This window comes from Oscarella lobularis, chromosome 2 (genome assembly GCF_947507565.1).
Source record: "Oscarella lobularis chromosome 2, ooOscLobu1.1, whole genome shotgun sequence".
Classification (NCBI taxonomy): domain Eukaryota; kingdom Metazoa; phylum Porifera; class Homoscleromorpha; order Homosclerophorida; family Oscarellidae; genus Oscarella; species Oscarella lobularis.
In genome coordinates, this window is record NC_089176.1 from 1,441,428 (window position 1) to 1,459,701 (window position 18,274).

General features: G+C 45.1%; 3 protein-coding genes across 6 annotated transcripts; all 3 read right to left on the reverse strand.

Moving 5' to 3' along the window:
* Nucleotides 1-280: 280 nt before the first annotated feature.
* LOC136199988 (reelin-like) lies at nucleotides 281-3,564 on the reverse strand. The gene is made up of 11 exons (XM_065990310.1): nucleotides 3,430-3,564; nucleotides 3,178-3,378; nucleotides 2,969-3,120; nucleotides 2,788-2,915; nucleotides 2,526-2,737; nucleotides 2,353-2,478; nucleotides 2,197-2,300; nucleotides 2,076-2,142; nucleotides 1,863-2,017; nucleotides 1,072-1,810; nucleotides 281-923 (listed from the first exon to the last, which is right to left on the reverse strand). Exons 2-11 carry the CDS (start codon nucleotides 3,291-3,293, stop codon nucleotides 380-382), a joined length of 2,343 nt encoding a protein of 780 aa, XP_065846382.1. The 5' UTR covers nucleotides 3,294-3,378; nucleotides 3,430-3,564; the 3' UTR covers nucleotides 281-379.
* On the reverse strand, nucleotides 3,466-12,343 carry LOC136199987 (reelin-like). Of its 3 annotated transcripts, XM_065990306.1 has the most exons (40): nucleotides 12,176-12,343; nucleotides 12,060-12,121; nucleotides 11,916-11,986; nucleotides 11,620-11,852; nucleotides 11,450-11,568; nucleotides 11,251-11,332; nucleotides 11,091-11,190; nucleotides 10,892-11,034; nucleotides 10,606-10,837; nucleotides 10,386-10,555; nucleotides 10,197-10,340; nucleotides 10,011-10,147; nucleotides 9,765-9,951; nucleotides 9,553-9,699; nucleotides 9,372-9,502; nucleotides 9,125-9,323; nucleotides 8,933-9,076; nucleotides 8,752-8,879; nucleotides 8,526-8,697; nucleotides 8,318-8,473; nucleotides 8,140-8,270; nucleotides 7,900-8,077; nucleotides 7,698-7,847; nucleotides 7,525-7,646; nucleotides 7,268-7,466; nucleotides 7,066-7,215; nucleotides 6,876-7,012; nucleotides 6,636-6,828; nucleotides 6,436-6,579; nucleotides 6,250-6,380; nucleotides 5,886-6,193; nucleotides 5,666-5,819; nucleotides 5,388-5,618; nucleotides 5,153-5,336; nucleotides 4,729-5,100; nucleotides 4,381-4,668; nucleotides 4,197-4,333; nucleotides 3,984-4,150; nucleotides 3,669-3,932; nucleotides 3,466-3,609 (listed from the first exon to the last, which is right to left on the reverse strand). In XM_065990306.1, exons 5-40 carry the CDS (start codon nucleotides 11,529-11,531, stop codon nucleotides 3,598-3,600), a joined length of 6,006 nt encoding a protein of 2,001 aa, XP_065846378.1. In that variant the 5' UTR covers nucleotides 11,532-11,568; nucleotides 11,620-11,852; nucleotides 11,916-11,986; nucleotides 12,060-12,121; nucleotides 12,176-12,343; the 3' UTR covers nucleotides 3,466-3,597. The 3 variants fall into 3 exon arrangements, with proteins under 3 accessions (XP_065846378.1, XP_065846380.1, XP_065846381.1); XM_065990308.1 differs by having other exon boundaries at nucleotides 11,251-11,329; nucleotides 11,916-12,121; XM_065990309.1 differs by lacking the exons at nucleotides 3,466-3,609; nucleotides 3,669-3,932; nucleotides 3,984-4,150; ... (1 more) ...; nucleotides 4,381-4,668; nucleotides 4,729-5,100 and having other exon boundaries at nucleotides 5,174-5,336; nucleotides 5,393-5,618; nucleotides 11,916-12,121.
* Nucleotides 12,344-12,469: 126 nt separating this feature from the next.
* Nucleotides 12,470-18,098, reverse strand: LOC136200358 (uncharacterized). 2 transcript variants are annotated; one of them, XM_065990746.1, is made up of 3 exons: nucleotides 17,786-18,098; nucleotides 17,069-17,737; nucleotides 12,470-17,019 (listed from the first exon to the last, which is right to left on the reverse strand). In XM_065990746.1, exons 1-3 carry the CDS (start codon nucleotides 18,096-18,098, stop codon nucleotides 14,264-14,266), a joined length of 3,738 nt encoding a protein of 1,245 aa, XP_065846818.1. In that variant the 3' UTR covers nucleotides 12,470-14,263. The 2 variants fall into 2 exon arrangements, with proteins under 2 accessions (XP_065846818.1, XP_065846819.1); XM_065990747.1 differs by lacking the exon at nucleotides 17,786-18,098 and having other exon boundaries at nucleotides 17,069-17,551; nucleotides 17,607-17,672.
* Nucleotides 18,099-18,274: the final 176 nt, after the last annotated feature.

Sequence of the window (18,274 nt, forward strand, 5' to 3'; positions counted from 1 at the left end):
AGGGACGCTACGCGACCGTGCGCTAGCGAGCTTTTAGTGAGGGCACAGGAGCTGCACACTGGGCACAGGGCATATCTCTGGTGAGGGGGACAACGCAGGAACACGATCGAGGGCGTCCATTAGCCATCTGCCCGCAAAGACGAACAGTCCATCTTTACCAAGATACGGGCAACGGTGGTTTATCGCACCGTCGCGGCAACTCGCGTGAGAGACGCGACAATTTTTAGAGCACTCCTAGGTCGGTGCCTTGGCTAAAGTTCCTGGCTAGGGGTGGTAAGTAAACGTGTCAGAAAACAGATTTTCTATAAACTAGAACAGAAATGTCTGTCTGCATGGCCAAGTGCAGGCAATCTTCCTCACCTCTATCATACGTTCGATGTCAAAGAGCATGGACGTTAGCATAGGTACGAGACGTCGACTTCGTTTTTGAAACCGATGATGTATTCCTGGTCAAGTCCTTCAGATTGACGGTTTCGTACACAGGCTCGTTTTTTCTCGGTGCCACTAACGAAGGACTCTCGGAGTAGGCGTGACGCGTAGGTGCTCCTGCCTGGCCAACCGATTCCTCGTTTTCATTCTCCACTTGCTTCCTTCTCTTCTTTCGGAGAATGAGTACGACCAAAATGGCAATGACGAAAGCCGATAATATTCCAACAAACGGTCCCACCCACACGTCCGACTTAGAATTGTCTCCAACGAGTTTGCAATCTTTATCATTGGACGCAGAGCACTGACACCGGTCGCCACTAAAACTGTAGTCGCAATCGCATTTGAAGGCGTTGCTATTTTCCGCGACGGTTACGCACTGCCCTCGTCCGCTGCACAGATCCAAATCAGAACAGGCAGGCCCAATGTAGACGTTATCGATTGCCCAAACGAAATCTCCGGACTGCGCCGAATGGTACCATCGGAAACGTGTGTGACTAGATAAAAAGAAAGCGACCGGTCAAGGTAAATTTTCTTAGCATTTTGACTATTTATGATTTAACTGCTCGTCCTATTATTTAGAAAAAGGAGCCATAAATATCCTACGCTTGCTCCTTTTTTAAAAAGCTTATTAGATTTTCTTACTTTGAAAGAGATCCACTTGGAAGGGAAGCCATGATACGACTCCAGCTTCCAATTGAGCTTGAAGTGTCACAGAACGTTTCCGCGTCGCAGAGAGTCTTCAAGTCAACCCAAGTTGATCCGAAGTCAATCGAGTATTGAAGGTACACGATATCGTTTAGCGATGCCGCCGAAATTTCGCAGCCAATGGTAAATTCGAACGTGACGTAATAATCGTCGAAAATTTTTAGATCGCGCGACGTAATGTACTTCTGCCCAATACCAGGCGAAGACAAGAAAGCATTGTCGCTTGAGGATCTGTTACTCGATTGGTTCCAACAGAATTGGTGAACTTCGAAAAGGTTAGAAATGAAAAGCCAGTTACTGGTTCTAATTGGATCGAAGTCGTCTTCTAAAGCTCTTGCGCTCATTTTGCTTTCGCCGATGAAGACGTCTGTCAAAGTCCAATCACTCGTGTTTCTGCCCGGGCCATCCGGCTGCCACCAACGGAAGCGACTTGCCCTGGATTTAGCCGCTGACGGAAGGCCAATGACAACATGAGTCATAGAGGTGTGGCTTGCGTGAGGTAAGGTCTCCAATAGAGTCCAAGTTAGTCCGCCGTTTAGAGAGAAGTGAACCAGAACGTCGTTGGCAGTCTCGGTAACTAAAGGGAGTAATTGAATGTCAAATTCTATATGTCCCGCACGTGTTGTGTCCAAGTCAGCCGTTACGATTTGCCGGTATCCCGGCAACGAGAATTTCACTGGGGACACAGGCATTAGACGAGTATAGGAAAAGTGAATGAGACTTCTTACGTCCTTTCGATAGACCATCCGAAAATGCCGCGCCTTGCGCGAAAGACCACTTTACTTGATTGAGAAAACCGCCTGAGGAAAACGTATCTATCATTTCTGTGGCGAATTCGGTTAAAACGGTTTCGCAGTAACGACCAGTAAAACCCTGATCACATCTAGGTAAGCATGATCAATAGTTTAAATAAAAGCGGCTAGGAAGCTCAGCCAACCTACATGCAATGATCTGGCTGACAACGGCCATGACCACTGCACATTTTTGGACAGGAATGTCCAATAAAAACTGTGAAGAAGCAAACACATTTAGTTGAAGTAATTTAATCCTCCGTCATCATACTATTGTCTATTGCCCAAGGTAGTGATGATACTGGTTGGTGCCATCGAAAACGAGTTGACATTGTGACTGCGTCTCGTGACAGAGCTAAGGTGATGCGACGCCAACTACGCGTACGAGAATTATGCTTTGTCTACGTGCCCATTAGCGTAAGTTTACCTTCCTGTACTGTAGTAGATAGACGGCATCTGGTAGACTTCGCCGGTGGTACATAACTCGGGCAAACAACCTTTCTGTACGCGACGCCAATTGAGCGAGACTGAAGTCCGAAATTCGAAAGAAATGCTAAAAATTCGAATAGATGAATACCGAAAGATTCTGGACGAGTTCACCCTTCGTTTTCGTTTGCCGAACGTAGGCCACATCCAACGTTAATATCGAACTGGGCAACATACCAAGTTTCGGTCAGGTTTTGACGAATGATGATTGAGTCAATCGACCAGACATCAGTGTCGGCTCCGTTGTGCACGTCCTGCGTCCATTGAAAGCGAGTCGAAACATTTCGAGCGTCAAGTGGAAGAGTAAGAGACACATGTCGTGGTCTCTAAAATTTAATCTGTTAAAGCCGTTTAAGAATTAATGACCCATTATTACTCTAAACGCATCATAAGAAAATAATTGCCACAATTTCCAGGTTTGCCCGTCAGTTGAATAAGAGAGGATGACGCTCTCTGACTGATGATCAGCATTTTCGCAGTGCCAATTATTTTCCGAACTTCCACCTGATTAGATTTTATAAAATATTTAAGTCAACCTGCATAAACCATGTGATCACCAATCATAAGATAGAATTCAAGTATGTCCATGACGGACGTGTCGGTCGTTCTTGTAGTCAGCCGTCGCGTGCAACACCTGTCAAAGACAAGCGCATAACCGCTATCAACGATGCCACAGCGAGTCGAACGCCGTCCTCCTTCCATGCTCCACCTGAATTGGTTGTTTAGTTAATCATGATGATTTGCTAATTGCAGTATGAAAACTTACCCCCAGGGAAATGAATTGTCAAACAGTTCGTACACTTGCATATTCCACATAGAAAGAAAAGCTATGTCTTTAGTGACGGCGTTAGATTGAGTCATTGTAGATAGATTGAAAAGCATCACTGGATTCCATCTATTACACTTTCCAGAACTAATTTCAGCTCCGGAAGCCTGATTCCAATTTGCAGAGTTCGTTGAGTTGAACCTAAAGGAAGATTGTTACTGTTCTTTCTAAACGCTTTCGCAAGCAACACACGTTTCTGTCAGCTCTGTTACATTCTTTATGGTGTACTCGCCAATAAAGAGATCATCAATGGCCCAAGCACTAATCCCAGCTGAATAATAGCCATACTGCCAAAATCGAAAACGAGTTTGCTGCGAACTTCTTGCGGTATACGGTATAGAAATAGAACGTCTTGTCGGTTTAGAAGGGCCCCTGTAATTGTACAAAAAATAACACGGCCCTTTGTAAGATTGAAAAAAAGACGCCATTACCCTGCATTTGCCAAATTTCTCCAAGTTACTCCACCATTTGTAGAATACTGAACGACCATTTGGCGTGAGTACCCGCTTCCACAGTACCTGTGGATAAATTGAATGTAGCTGTAGCGGTTGACGTTCAATTTCATGTCCACGTTCGCCTTCTTCACCAAATACTAGGGAATTTCCTGATGACAGATATCCGCATTCATTTGAGACTTTTGCGCTTTCAATAACTGAAAATGCGTCTAATCTAGAATATTTTCCATCGAAGCGCTCCTTAATTAGTCAAAAGTCTCTTACGATTTGACGTGAACCAACCGAGATTACCTTAATTTCAAAAGGTTTGTACGTGGCCGACTGACTACACTGATATCCACTGTAGCCAGAGTCGCACAAGCATTGAACGTTAGTTGTGCACCGACCGTGACCACTGCAGAAATTTGGGCAACTATTTCCAATGTATACGTTGCCAATAGCCCAACCAAATGCGACACCTTAGTAAGACCATACGTCATGTTTACTACTGCATACTAGACTTACCGCCAGATGAGGCTAGCCATCTGAGTTGAATATTTTGATAAAAATATGAATAAGGCAATTGCGTCTGGCTGAACGGAATGGTAACACGAGTCCAGTTGCTCATTGAACCCGATCTGTATATAGACGAACTTCTATACCTAAACGATGTCGGTTATAGAGTAAATTTTCATTTTCAAGCACATACCCTCCTCTGGAGCAACCGCGTGCCGGCTGACAGCCCGAATCCAAAAGCGTCCAAACGTCATTGCCTCTGGAGTACTGCAGCTCGACGCTCGTTGACGAAGACATATTCTGTCCACCGCAGTCTACGACTATTTCAAACTGGACAGTAGTACTTGCACTGAAGCGAAAGCGCGATGTTGACAAGTAGCGTCTGGTAGTTGAAAAGAAATTCGAAAAATACAGTGACGAGAACAACGACGAGCAGTGCGGCTGCATAGAAGAGCCGGGATGAAACGTCCAAAAAGCGTTGCTAAAGCAAAAAATTAGGCCTGTTTTAGCTACCTGTACGCAAAAGGAATTAGGTTCTAACTTCATTGGATCAAATGAGTCGAAGAAAGGCTGCCGCCGGCGGTCGTAGACGGAGTTGATGTATACGTCATCAACCGCCCACACGTCCAGATCGAATCCCCTTGCGTACGCTTGAAACCATCGAAGGCGAGTAGAATTTGTCTGCGCCCCCGAAAGGGAATAGATCGCCCTTGGTTTGTTCTCTGATAGTATTCCAAGTCTTGACCACGTTCTTCCTCCGTCAGTTGAAAATTGTAACGCAACATAGTTTGTGGTTCTTGCCAGTGAGACTGAACAGCGTCTATCACTGCTGTATTTGAAACTGAATTCAAGTTCCGGCGAAAAGGCGGTCAAATCCAAGTCAACGGTTTGAAGTAATCGTGAACGACCAGTACTGTTATGAAGGATTAGAAAATGTCGGTTTATTATTTAATAGAGTAACGTACTAGAAGACGGCGGCGTTTCCAGCCGATATAACGCCGCACAGCGTTCCAATCAGACCACCTCCAATCCAGGACCACTTTGATGAGGAAAAACCTGTCTCAAACGTTTCTCGGAGATAGGTGGGGTTTTCATGCAATGAAACGTTGCATAGAACTCCACTGTGCCCAGAATCACACTGACATGTTCCTACATACAGACTGGTTTAGCTTATGGCATCCGACATGAGACGTAATTTACCGCACTCGCAGTAGCCCCATCGCCTATCTGTGTCGTAGTTAGACGTCGTAGCACACCACGGATGTTCTCGACCACGAACAATGCACGAGTAGTACTGAATGCCGTTGAAGAAGAAAGGAAACGTGCAGGCACGCCCATCATCATTGCCACCGCAGACAACGCTTTGTGCCTTCCCGACAGCTGTAATTATGCATTTACCGTGGCCTGAGCAATCGCCTGGACAAGAATTACCTACAAAACTAAATGGATTAGAGAGAAGAAACGAGAATTCTGCGTACCTATGTATACGTTGTCTATAGCCCAGTTGGCGGTCGACGAAAAGCTTGGTTGTTTGTATCGAAACTGGGTTCGACTGCTGATTACAGCATCGTCTAATTTAATTTGTATTCTTGCCCAGGAGTGGAATAGGACGGATTTGTAAACACTAAAAGGCTAAGCATTCAATACAGAGTAACGATTAAGGTAAGCTACCCAAAATACAAGACTGTAGTTACTTACCATCATAGTTTTGCATTGCAGTGACGTTGTAGGGTTGCATGCTGTAACAACTGGTTGCCATTTTTGCCCCAGATCGACAGAGTACTCCAAATTAATGTCATAGCTTGATACATCCTGAGCTGATTTTTCCATAATTAAGTCAAACTGTAGAAATTTTTCTCGACCCCCACTGGAAAAAGCAACGTGATTAAGAGCCCATTCATCTAATCCTCTATTGCTGTGCTTAAGTTGACGCCAACGGATAACTGTTGCTCGTTTTCGGGCATCAGAAGGCAATTTTATTGTGACTGGCCGAGATGACCGATAAGCTGTGGAAGGAATTAGAGTTCGCGAGGTATTGCTTAGAGTAAATCGTAAGGCTTACCGTTGTAGACAAGCGTGAGCAATAGCGCGAAATTTGCTCTATTTGAGTGGGTGTATTCTACAACGACTGACTCCCCTCCCTCTGCCGGATCACATTGACCGCCACCAATGATAATCCAGAAAATAAGCAGTCTAGAAACAAGAGCATAATAAACTCGGCAGTACAGCTTTTCTACTCGGCTTCTACTCGGTTTCCGTTAAATCTAGAGGTTGGGTCTGAATTGACCGAACACCCGACTGATTGAAAAACGCTTGGTAAACTCCATATGCGTTGCATTTTGCCGTGCTTGTTATTGATCCACCTGATATGCTTCCCCATTCGCTTAACTGACTAAAATTCTCAATTAAAGTTTTTACTTTAAAAATCCTTTTTTATTAAGTTCAAACCCGAACGTTATTGCTTCTGAAAAGTCGGAAGGAAAGTTTTTTCCTAATAGCACTTCAGGAATAAATGCAACGTGATTAATAGACCATTTGTCGTTAGATCCTGAGTGAGAAAGCTGTCTCCACTGAATGGCTGTGCTTGCTGTCTTAGCTTCAGCTGGCAAAGCAACTTTCACTAGTTTCGAAACTTTATAGGCTGCAGAGAACAAATAAAACAAAGAAACAAATTAAAGATTTGCCTACCGTTATAACCAAGTTGGTTCATAGTAGTGAACGAATGATTTTGAGCTGATGTAGCAAATTCTACAACTACAGACTCTCCCCTTTCAGCAGAATTACAAGAACCACCACTGCCAAGCACGAACCAAAACGTCAGCTCTCTATAAAGAGTAATTTTTTAAAACAGCAACCACGCTTTTCAGCATAACCTTACTTCATTTTGCGAAGGTCCAGCGGTTGTGTTCGAATGTATCGCTCTCTGTAACGGTTACTACTGAAAAAGGCTTGGTATGTGCCGTATGAATGGCAGTGGGAGTGCTCTGTTATTGTCCCTCCAGAAAGTTCAGCCCAATTGCTGAAATCGCTGCAAATACAGACAAACAATAAGTTTTAAAGAACTCCGCAAGCTCTCATACCCAAATGTCGTTGAGGCAGAAAAATCGGACGGAAAGCTTTCACTGAAACGTCCAATGACTTCAGCAACAAAGTACACACCATTTATTGCCCATTCGGCATCACCGCCAGAACTGAAAGCGAGCTGGCGCCACCGAATTACCGTACTGGGAGTTTGAGCATCAAGAGGGAGAGGTATTTGAAGACGAGACGGCCAACGCCCTGTGAGATACACGAACTTGCAAGAGACAAACAATTCACAGACGGAATTGTACTGTACGGTATACTGTCAGCATAGTTTTGAAATTCAACGGCAAAGAAGCGTACTCCACGACCACTGATTCATCAAATGACGCAGAGTTGCAGCCATCTATTCCAAGTACAATCCAAAACACTAGTTCCCTATAAAACGACATCAATCCATTCAATCCATTTATCTATTGAGAACTTTACTCGGCCTTTCTCAAATCAAGAGGTTGCGTGGCAATGTATCGATCCTGCCAACCGCTAAAGAAAGCCTGGTACGATCCGGGACCGCCAAAAGCGTAACAGGAAGATGAACTAGTGATGAACCCTCCGCTAATACTTGCCCAGCTTTGATTCCTGCATTCAATGCAAGCTATGGACAAAATGATATTATGATATGGTGACTTACTGAAGCGAAGCAGTGAAGTTGCTGGGAAAATTGACGTCAAGAATGAACTTAATATTATTGAGTGCCCATTGAGCTAATCCGCTTCCTCGATTAGATAATTGGCGCCATTGAATCGTTGTTGAAGCAGCTTGAGCTGCGATAGGCAACGCAACCTCGACTTCTTGTGGTGATTGATAGGCTAAACATATTAAATATACCGTGCAGCAAAGAGAGCCCGCCGTGTGTGACATTTAATCTTACAGTTATAGGAAAGGTACTGCAGTGGGCGAAAAGTAGAGTATTGGGGAGCCCAGTACTCTACTACGATAGATTCTTGCGTCGTAGCAGTACCGCAGCCACTTCCACCCAAGACAATCCAAAAGGAAATTGCTCTAGAATGTACGCATTGAGAAATAAATTGAACGGAAAATAAATTTACCTAACGCTTTGCAGATCCAAAGCCTGCGTTCGAATGTAGCGTGGGCTGCTTTGGTCAAAAAACGCCTGGTATCCATATCCATACGCTCTGCAAGGATGATGATATGAATCTGATACATTTCCTCCGGAAATGGCAGACCAGTACAATCCGCTTTCCCTGCGAGCAAACGATTTAGTGTTTATAGCACTATGAAACGAAACTTTTATACCCAAATGCAGTAGAAGATGAAAAATAAGAAGGAAAATTGCTTGGTCTGGTAAACGTTATGTGATTCAGTGACCACTCATCTAAATTCTTTCCGCTGTGCTTCATTTGACGCCAACGGATCGCCGTGCTCGCAGTTCTTGCAGACAGTGGTAACAAAACGGAGACTGAGGTGACTGCATGCAAAAGAAGAAATAGCAAAAACTATATTAGGTAAATCCGTAATATACCGTGGGGTTCAACGGTGTACATCACAATGAAAGTAGAATTTTGAGAAGAAGAATATTCTACGACCACAGATTCACCAGAATCAGCCGGCTCACATCCTCCGCCAAATGCAATCCGAAAGTGCAAATAACTAAAGATCTTAGTAGGTATCTGCGTTATATTCAAACTGAACCTAGCATTTACGCAGCGCTTCGCAAATCCAGCGGTTGCGTTTGGATAAAACGTTCTTCGCTTTGGCTAAAGAAGGCCTGGTTAACTCCGTAGGCGCGACATTTAGCAGCGTCAGTCACAGATCCACCAGAAATTCTTGCCCACAGACTCTGAGATCTGTGATTCAAAACATTTATCATTGACGTTATAGAAATTGGGAAATACCCAAACGTTGTAGAAGAAGTGAAATCAGCAGAAAATTGTTCAATAACGGGAATAACAGATCCAGTAAACCGAATGTTGTTAATAGACCATTCATCATTCCAATATCCGTCATGTTGCAGTTGGCGCCAGCGAATGGTAGTACTAGCAGTTCTTGCTTCAAGGGGAAGAAAAACTTCAGCATACTGATTGTTTTGATAGCCTATAAAACTTCTTGTACCCTGTGCCAATAATTTTACGGTTAGCTCACCGTCGTTCTTAAGAAACTCAATGATCCGAAAGTTTGAGCTGTGATAGGCATACTCAACTACGACCGACTTATTTACTGATTCTGCAACTTCGCAGCCGCTGCCACCGATTACAATCCAAAATGTCACCGTTCTAAACAGGTCAAATCGAAACAATTATAATGGTAATGAATAATAACGCACTCAATGTTTCGCAGATCTAGCGGCTGTGTTTTAATAAATCGTGGTCCTGATTGGTAAAAAAAAGCTTGGTAGCCCGATCCGTAAGCGAAGCAGTCGGGTCTGCTTGAGACTTGGCCACCTGAGATAGCTGCCCAATAGCTAAACGAACTGAAAATTAATTAACCAAATGTAAGACGAAAACAATTAATTTCTCTCTCAAATAAACTGAGTACCCAAACGTTGTGGAAGAAGAAAATTCGGCCGGAAAAGAAGAGAATTCTGTTGGATGAACGCCACTAATGACCACGTGGTTCAAAGACCATTCAGAATTGTCGTATGTTTGTCGCCAGCGTATTGTTGTGCGCGAAGTTCTCGCAAGAAAAGGAAGACGCACACTAACCAACTGGGGCTTAGTGTACACTAAACAAGGACGTCAATCATAAGAGAGCAGAATGACAAAAGTACTAGCAACGCTTTACTGTTATGCTCCAGTAAGTGCATTCTGATGTAACTTGAAGGATTGTTCTCCAGAGCGTACTCTACCGAAATATCTTCGCCATTATACGACGCGTACCTGCATCCACTTCCACCAATAACAATCCAAAAATCCAGCTTGCTAAAAACGCAGCTACTCAGTGCTCTTTGAGCAGACGAATCTGTCTTACTCTGCATGCTCCAAATCAAGTGGATTGGTTTCAATAAATCGGCTTGAGGTTCCACTGAAAAAAGCCTGATCGTCAGTTCCATAGGCTGCGCAGCGGCTGGCGGTAATGACACCTCCAGAAATGGCTTTCCACGAACTAGATCGCCTACAATCTGCAGTAAGTTGTCTACTTAAGATTTTTCGTAACTACCCAAACGTTGTTGATGAGCTGAAATCGTGAGCAAAGATAATTTGTCGTTTGCCTGATCCTAGTGGAACAGAAGAGTCGAGGTTGATAGGCACAGTAGAGGCAACGCGTTCTTTAGATGAAGAGGGTGATGTACTGCTGGTAAAAATCAAAGCATTTCCGTCATCGGATGGCTACACAAAAACGATTTTTGATGGAAACAAAACTCATTTTTGGTCCTTGCCTGTACGCTGGAACCTATCCAAGTCAGTCCTTCATTACAAGCAGCTACCGTGTCAAAATCGGTAGCTAAGGACAAAGGGGGCTTCCCGTAGACAACAAAGTTATCTACTTCCCACGTGTGGTAGTCCGCTATTCCGGTGAATAGCGACACTTCACGCAGTCGAATTCGAACGTACGCGTCGTTAGGAAAAGACGGCAATTCATAGACCATGCTACTTCCAAATGAAGAGACTCTGTTCTTATATCAGCTCAACAGCCAATCAATAATTATGCACAAGAAGACTTACGTGAAGTTCTTTGCTTGGCGATAATCGATGCCGCCATTGGTAGAGTAAGAAAGCTGCGCAATCACGCTCCCAGAAAATGAAAAGCAGGAGATCGCATCCAATCGGACAGCGGTGATCACATCCGAAGCCAAATCGCGAGTAACCTCGAAACAGGAACTTGAAAGTAGCGTTGTACAAAAGACATCTGGATGCGCAATACCAGCGTTCTTCGATATCTTCCATTAAACACGGCGGATTTCCCCGCCAATACGCCCCTGCTTGAGCAAGTGTTGTTCACCACAACGCCATGCGTTTCCGACCTTGGAGCAAATTATGAAAGTCTTTCAATGCGGAAGTAGACAAATTTAGTTAGCGCTCACCATTGTCTGTTGTCTGGAGACTTTCTTGCAGGCGAAGCTTCAAAATCGTCTCTCAGAAGAACGCCATATTCAGTGCAATCTGCTTTGGAGTAAATTAGCTTACGTTAGAAAGCAACACCAATTTTTGTTGTCTTTTTTTTAAAAAATCTTTTTTTGTGTGAACTAGAAGTCTTAGTCACTGTCTGCTAGCGTTTCTTACCAGTATCGGCTTGAATAGAACCTGCTATAAGTGCGAGAAGACAAACTGTTGCAAGCGACGGAAGAACGAGACTTTGACGCATAGCAACTTCAAGAGCACCAGATTTAGATACTGGACCCCTAAAGAGATATCAGTTAAAGAAAAGCGCAGCACGCAGTGAACAAAGCCACCTTTATGCCAGCTCTCGGATCAGTATAGTAAAAGAGAGCGTGCGCAATTGTCTGTCCAATCAATTGCTCGCCTCGCCCCGAGCAGCACCATGCAATCAGGATACCACGCAATCAGGTCGACTATGTGAGTCATCATCGCCCAGCCGTGAAGCTAGCCATTCAATCCAGAAAGGTTCGTTGAGCTCGATCTCCCCCGAAGCTCGCGCCTTCCGGGACGGTCCGATCGAGCCCTCCTATATCCATTTCGTTGCGACAAATTGAATAGCCGTACCGCCTCTCTAGTTTTTTCCACTTACACACTGACAGGAGAGAAAGATCACGCAGTGCGAACGAATGCGCAAAGAGCCTCAGGACACAAACTGGGACTCTAACGAAAAAGTCATGCGTTCCGGCGATCCGTCTTTGACAGATTGACGTATCGAAGCCACGCCATTCCGCACCTGAAGAAGGATCCACCCGCCGAGAGAAAATCAGTTCCAGTCTATGCCCTGGGCGTGTCGATCTAAAGGAGAACGAACTTAGATCGCCCGCGCTTTTTCGCCGAGGGCTTGCCCACCCATGAGCAGCATGAGCCCATGCTAGCAGAACCCGGCCTACGCCAGCACGTTCCATGTAGAACGAAGCCTTAGTTTCTATACGAGATCGATCCTGTAGTCGCAGAGAGCTAAACTCTTTGCCAGTATGTAATGAGGTGATAGAACGCTTTCCTGTGCCCCGAAGGGCCGTCGTTGGCCGAAGTAAACGACACGGAGACGCTTGAGAAGTTGTGTCACGTGAAGTTCAAAGTCCCGGTGCACCAATGAATGTATTTTTATTTGAGACACAAGAATTGCCATTGGCAATGACTAGTAGACAATTATAGTTCAATAACTACTGCACAAGACAATACTATTAGTGTGCAACTTCTGGAGAGATCAATTCGTTCAATAAGGTATCTTTCAATTCGATGAGTTTGTTGCAAGAGCGCAGCTCTCTTATGTGATCAAGAGCAAACTCAATGCAATTCAATTTCAACTCATCGCATTTCAACAAATCGCACATATTCAAATAATCGATCACAGTCACAAGAGAAACGGATTCCGTCATAAACTTCAGACACAATTTCCTCAGGTCACAAAGAAGATACCTGTCAGCAGCAAGAACCAGATCTTTCATCGTCAATTCTAATCCACTGAAGTCGACAGTTCCTGAATGCAAGTACGTAATGATAGCAGAAAAGACATCAGGCGAGTCTGTGACGTCAATTGGTGAACCAGAAGCGCATGAAGCAGCTTCTTTGAAAGGAGATTCAAACATTCTGCAAAAGTAATTGCTACGTTCACACAAGACTGCTCTTGACGCTGGAATTTTCATTCCATTAGAAAGCCTGAAAACGACGTCTCCCAGTTTCGGTGTTACACCGATTAGTGTAGACACAGAGCCAATCAACTGAGGACTGGGCTTCAAGCTGACAACGCAAACTTTGAAATCCCTTTCGTCAGAAAATCGCGGCACCTCTGCAAAATATAGAGCGTGATCTTCGACAAAAAGCAGGCATCTCTTGTAATAAGATGAACAATCTACCCAAGCAGCTCTGCGTGCTTCTCTCGTTCCGCAAAATTGCCTTGCGAGAATTTCGCCTGAATTTGTCGGAAACGTATAAAAGCGGTCAAGAGCGGAACAGTAAGCGCCGACACGTTCGGACGTTAGGCAGTGAACTCTCTTCGAAACTCCGTTTCTAAGAACATGACTATTCAACGTCACGTCATCAGAACAAAAAACGACAATTCCATCGCCATCCCAGGTTTCAGCGATCCGGACCGCATTGACGTACGTCGCTTCGAAACACTCGGATTCTTCCTTGACGCAAACGAAGGTCGCCGTACCGTCATTGGTCGATACGTTCAGAACGTACTCATCTGACAAAACGAGCATGAACTCGCCTCCTCTTCTCAGAACAATGTCGCGAACATCCCGCAGTGGTAAATCGCATTTTAGCGTTGTAACGACGCCATCTCGGATCTTTCGAATGCGATGGTCACCGAAGCCCCTGACTTCGGCGACGTAGACGGTCTTGTTGCGCCGATCGACGGCCAATGGACCGGGATTGCTGAACTGAGCGTCGATCGTCGCTTTTCCGTCGGTGGATCCTCCGCGGTCCGGTTTGCCGGCGAATACTGTCAGCTTCGTGTCGCGATCGATCTCGTATTTCCAAATGCAATGTCTTCCTCCGTCGGCGACGAGAACGACGCCGTTGAGCGCGGCGATTCCGGTCGGTTGGCTGCAATGATGGTGACGCGAAAGGTTTTTGTCGACGAGAACGAAGGATCGCGGGTAGCCGGCCATTTCTTCGATGGTCCACGTGGCACGCTGCGTGCTTCTCCGCACGCATGCCTAACGAAAGAAGTGTTATTATTAGGTATTTAAAAAAAACAGATACAGAGAACAATGATAAGAGCATGCAACAGCAAGATTTTTCGATGCCATTCCTACTGTCGCTGAAGTTCAACAGCAGCGCTCCAACACTGCACCAACCATCTTGCAAAGGTGCTATCAGAGATTAAATAGGAGATGCTATAGTGATATTGCGCTAATAGAAACGACAGCATGCGGGCTCCCACTAGTCCAGAACGGCCGGGACACCTCCCATCGTTTAGTCAAGCATCTAGGCTGATTGCTGGTCTGACTGCTTCTTCAATAGCAGGTGTTCCACGTCATGCAAAATGTCAGCGCCATCGCAGGCTTTTCTTATCAATGATGCCGGCGCTCTTGGGCCCTCTTTGTCTCTCCAGTCGTGCAACAGAACGAGCATTCTCTCTTTATCATCGCTCATAACCGAAAACTTTGTATCTTTTACTTCCCTGTGCATTCCGAGATAAATTCCCACTGTTCTCCATTTACCTCTGCCCGCTTCGGCAATACAAGAGGCGACCGACAAAAACATAGAGTCATCTTCCAGATTTGGCCAAGTAAATCCTTTCAAATTGGTCATTGCACCACCAATGGATCCGCTCTCTGTTTCATCAGCTACTTCAACAGTCGCAGTGGTGTACCAATGATGCAGTCCAAACAAGTCAGAATCATCTATAGGCCTGTCAGAGTGCGTTGTCAAACATTGTCCTAACTTTGGACGATATTCAGTGAGAGGTATCATGTCATCCTCTTTCAAAGCGTCAACGGCGTCTTTGTCTGAATACTGAACGTACAATTTCAGACGAAGTCCTATCATTCCGCGTTTTTTCGCTTCGTCCAGTTGGGTCGTGATGAATTGACGAATTCTCAGGCAGTGCTTGCTGTAAGCCTTGCTTTGTACCGACGCTTGTTTTGCCACCGATGTTAGAGTGACGGCTATTAGGAAACCGTCTTGTTCGTAGCGAAGTTCCAATTTGAGTCGATCTTCAAGAAAGAAGAGACATCGGTTCCGTTTCAGAATTGGCGAATTGTGCGCGTATCGAAAATGCTTCACGCATCGAGAAACCAGGCGGAGGAAGAGCGATTCGGGAACAACAGGAACGTTAGTTGAACGAAAGAGAAGGGACGGTGGAGATGACAGGGCCGGAGACACGGGGACAATAGAATCTAGTTGTTCCTTATAGTCAGTAAGAAGACACGGAACGAAGAAATCCATTCCAGGCCTTACGATGTCTTCGTCATCAGGACAAATGATGTCAAAAAGATGAAGCACGTTTAGCATAACTGGCACGTCTTCTTCTTTGATTCGCGCCTTCTCTCTGAGAATGTGACTAGCAAGACTCCAAACCATGACGCCTGTTTCGTAGACGGCACGCATGGGTTCGTGCATGTGCCGATTGCGAAGCGAAACGCAATCTGGAGGCGTAACAAAAATTGCCATGACGTCGTACAGCCACTGCGGATCGGTAAAGACGATGTTTCGAAGCTCCGGAACGTCAGAAAAGTGAAGCACGGCATTGCAACTATTCAGATACGCTATTGCTGCGTCGATTGTATCGTCGGGAAGAAACAGTTTCCGGTGAGTATCTGCTAAACGACTTTCCAGACTATAAATTTCTGACAAACGCATGATTGGGCGGCCGGTTCGCTGGCGAAAAGACGCAAGAACTCTCATCAGAGTAAGCCATAGCAAAGGAATCGGTGGTTGACTGGTCCAATACATTACTGCCATCTGCTTTCCTTTCTCTTTAATATCTTTGATGGTAGGATCATCGCTGACTGTACCCGAGAGTGTGTTATCAACAAGGCAGTATACTCTGTTTTCGCCTAGCTCTGATGCGTCGGCCTCAGGAAAACGCGCCGACGTAAATAAACTCGAAAAAGCGGAAGACATTTTTTTCAAAAAATTTTGACGAGGCTGAATTTTCCCTAGGATCAAAAGGTGAGATTCTATCTTGCACTTTCTAATCAATTGTCGCAATAGTTGATTTTGACGCGCCAAAAGTTTCGGTGTGATGCCTTTTGCATCACCGTGCGTGGCAACAAACAGAAACAAGGGGTATGAAAGCCGTTCGTCTAGCACTTTGCCCAAATGAGCAGCATCGTCACGCTCGTCTTTTGCTATCAATTGGGACGCAATCCAATGTTCGAAATTTCTCAAAGGAGTAGACGTCACGCGATGTGGCTCCTGTCGTTCGCCTTTTCCCTTTGGATCGCGTCGAAACAGAGAGACGGTCTCTTCGTCAAGAGGCTTGCAGACGTCAAAAACAAGGATATTGATGGTTGACTGGAAAGGTGACCGACATGCTGTCAGGCTACTGTGGGTCATTAAGAATCTACCCTGTCCCGCTTGATCGCGAATATTAACAACGAGCTCTTCGACTTCTTCTCTCGCAGTGACCTCGTCTTTGCTGTAGGCTGCAATTTGATCTGCAATGTCTTGAGTCAAACCGAGTTTTTCGTCAAACAAGGAACGGAACTTTTCGTCGATTTCTGAATTAGAACTGCTTGGCCCCATGCAATCTTCTGCGACTATTTCGGGTAGCAAAATCGACTCAGGATTCTCTGTCGCCGTCACTTCGTTGCTTCTACTTTCGCCTATCTCTAGGCCGAATTCAGCCTCTTCTTCTAGTATAAGATGTTGCGCTATCATTTCTTCTTCAATAAGATGATTAATAATAAACCTCGTAACAAACATAAGGTTTTCCTCAAAGCTCGAATCCATCAAGTTTACTTTCATTACCTGCCTCGCAATCGTTCTCTTCACAATCTGCTCTTTATCTTCTTCGTTCACCTCCATCCAACCTCTTCCGGACGTTATAGCAACTTGAGCTTCAACTCCCTGCGTGCTCGGCTGATGCTGAAAGGGCAGTCCGAGTAAATGACGACGCAGACAGGTCTTTCCAACGCCATCAGGACCCATCAAATTAATATTTAGCCGAGGAATAATCACTGATCCTCCAAGCAGAGCCTTCTCGTAATCAAAAGGTACCCCAGACGACAGAAAAGCTACAGAAACAGACTATCACACGACCTGTCCAATTTATACGTTTCTTACGCAAACGCTTTGACAAGTCCTGCTCCTGAAAATGATCTCGGCATGTTCTGTACAAAGACCGGCTTGGCTTACATTCCTCCTTGTCCTTCTTTAGCACTTCTACTATTCCTTCAGCAGCAGAAAACCCGTTATTCACTTGTAGTTTAAAAGCGGCCAATTTAGACCGTTCTACGAGCAGCCACTGTTCTTGGTGCTGAACAAGGCGAACAGGCGACGGACGCATCCATTTGCTTGTTGCATCTATGCAGCACTCTTCGTCCGGACCGTTCCAACATCGAATTTTTGTGAAGTCAAACCCTAACGTCGTTAGATCGCCATCTGACGTCACCAGAAAGGCCATTCGACCGCTTGAATCAATAGAAAACCCTCGGGTAGCGAACCACCCTTCTCTTGCTATTTCCTCTGGTAGACACGACGAGTAGATCGCAAGAAAAATGCCCGCGTCTCTGGCATTATGCCCGCACGGACTGATTGCAAGGGAATCTAATTTCATGCCACAGTCAACAACCCACTGGCCGGATGACGGGCAGTCACTCACTATCGTGAGAAGTTTATTTCTGAAGACTTTATGATATATTTCGAAGATGTCACTAAAGGTAACAATTGTTCCATCGGACAAGCACCAATTGCCCAGGATCATTTCGCTAGGGCCCAAGTACCAGATTCGAGCTACAAAACGAAGTAAATTTCTAGGAGGACCTAATTTTCATTTCTCACCCCCGTTAGTTGCGATCAAAAAGTGCCAAATATGTTCGAGAACATCGGCGCGGGTCATCTCTGCGGTTTCGATTATCACTGGCGATCCAATCACACTCGGATCAGCCAATAGCTTGTCGACAAGACAATCTCGTTCATTCAAGTTGTCAGAAAGATCTGATTCTCCTGTATCTTCGATTCTGTGTGCGTGTGAAGACTCACATACGCGGACTCCTCTTCCGTCGATAACCATAAGACGGTATCCAGATCTACAGACGACGTTTCCATCCGCTGCGAACTCGACATTGTCGGTAACGACGTTTGCGTGCGACATCTTGGGTTAACGTCACGTGATTTACGTTCGTCAAGTCCCCGGTAAAACTACACGTTTTGTAACGGTGGCACGTTATTAGTTTGAATGTTTTTATATTTGATTCTACCAATAATTCCACGATAGGTTCTCGAAAATTTTAGACTACTGCGCAAAATCTGAACAGATCAACTCCTTCA

Excerpts from the sequence above, each read along its gene's own strand:
- LOC136199988 (XM_065990310.1), bottom strand. The coding sequence starts at position 3,293 with ATGCTTTTCAATCTATCTACAATGACTCAATCTAACGCCGTCACTAAA. Across the intron at positions 3,121-3,177 it reads GACAATTCATTTCCCTGGGG|GTGGAGCATGGAAGGAGGAC; the intron begins GTAAGTTTTCAT and ends CAACCAATTCAG. Across the intron at positions 2,018-2,075 it reads TGTCAGCCAGATCATTGCAT|ATGTGATCAGGGTTTTACTG; the intron begins GTAGGTTGGCTG and ends ATGCTTACCTAG.
- LOC136199987 (XM_065990306.1), bottom strand. The coding sequence starts at position 11,531 with ATGCGTCAAAGTCTCGTTCTTCCGTCGCTTGCAACAGTTTGTCTTCTC. Across the intron at positions 8,474-8,525 it reads TCATCTTCTACTGCATTTGG|GGAAAGCGGATTGTACTGGT; the intron begins GTATAAAAGTTT and ends GTTTGCTCGCAG. Across the intron at positions 6,580-6,635 it reads TCAGAAGCAATAACGTTCGG|TCAGTTAAGCGAATGGGGAA; the intron begins GTTTGAACTTAA and ends TGAGAATTTTAG.
- LOC136200358 (XM_065990746.1), bottom strand. The coding sequence starts at position 18,098 with ATGTCGCACGCAAACGTCGTTACCGACAATGTCGAGTTCGCAGCGGAT. Across the intron at positions 17,738-17,785 it reads TTTGATCGCAACTAACGGGG|CTCGAATCTGGTACTTGGGC; the intron begins GTGAGAAATGAA and ends TTCGTTTTGTAG. Across the intron at positions 17,020-17,068 it reads GGACTTGTCAAAGCGTTTGC|CTTTTCTGTCGTCTGGGGTA; the intron begins GTAAGAAACGTA and ends CTGTTTCTGTAG.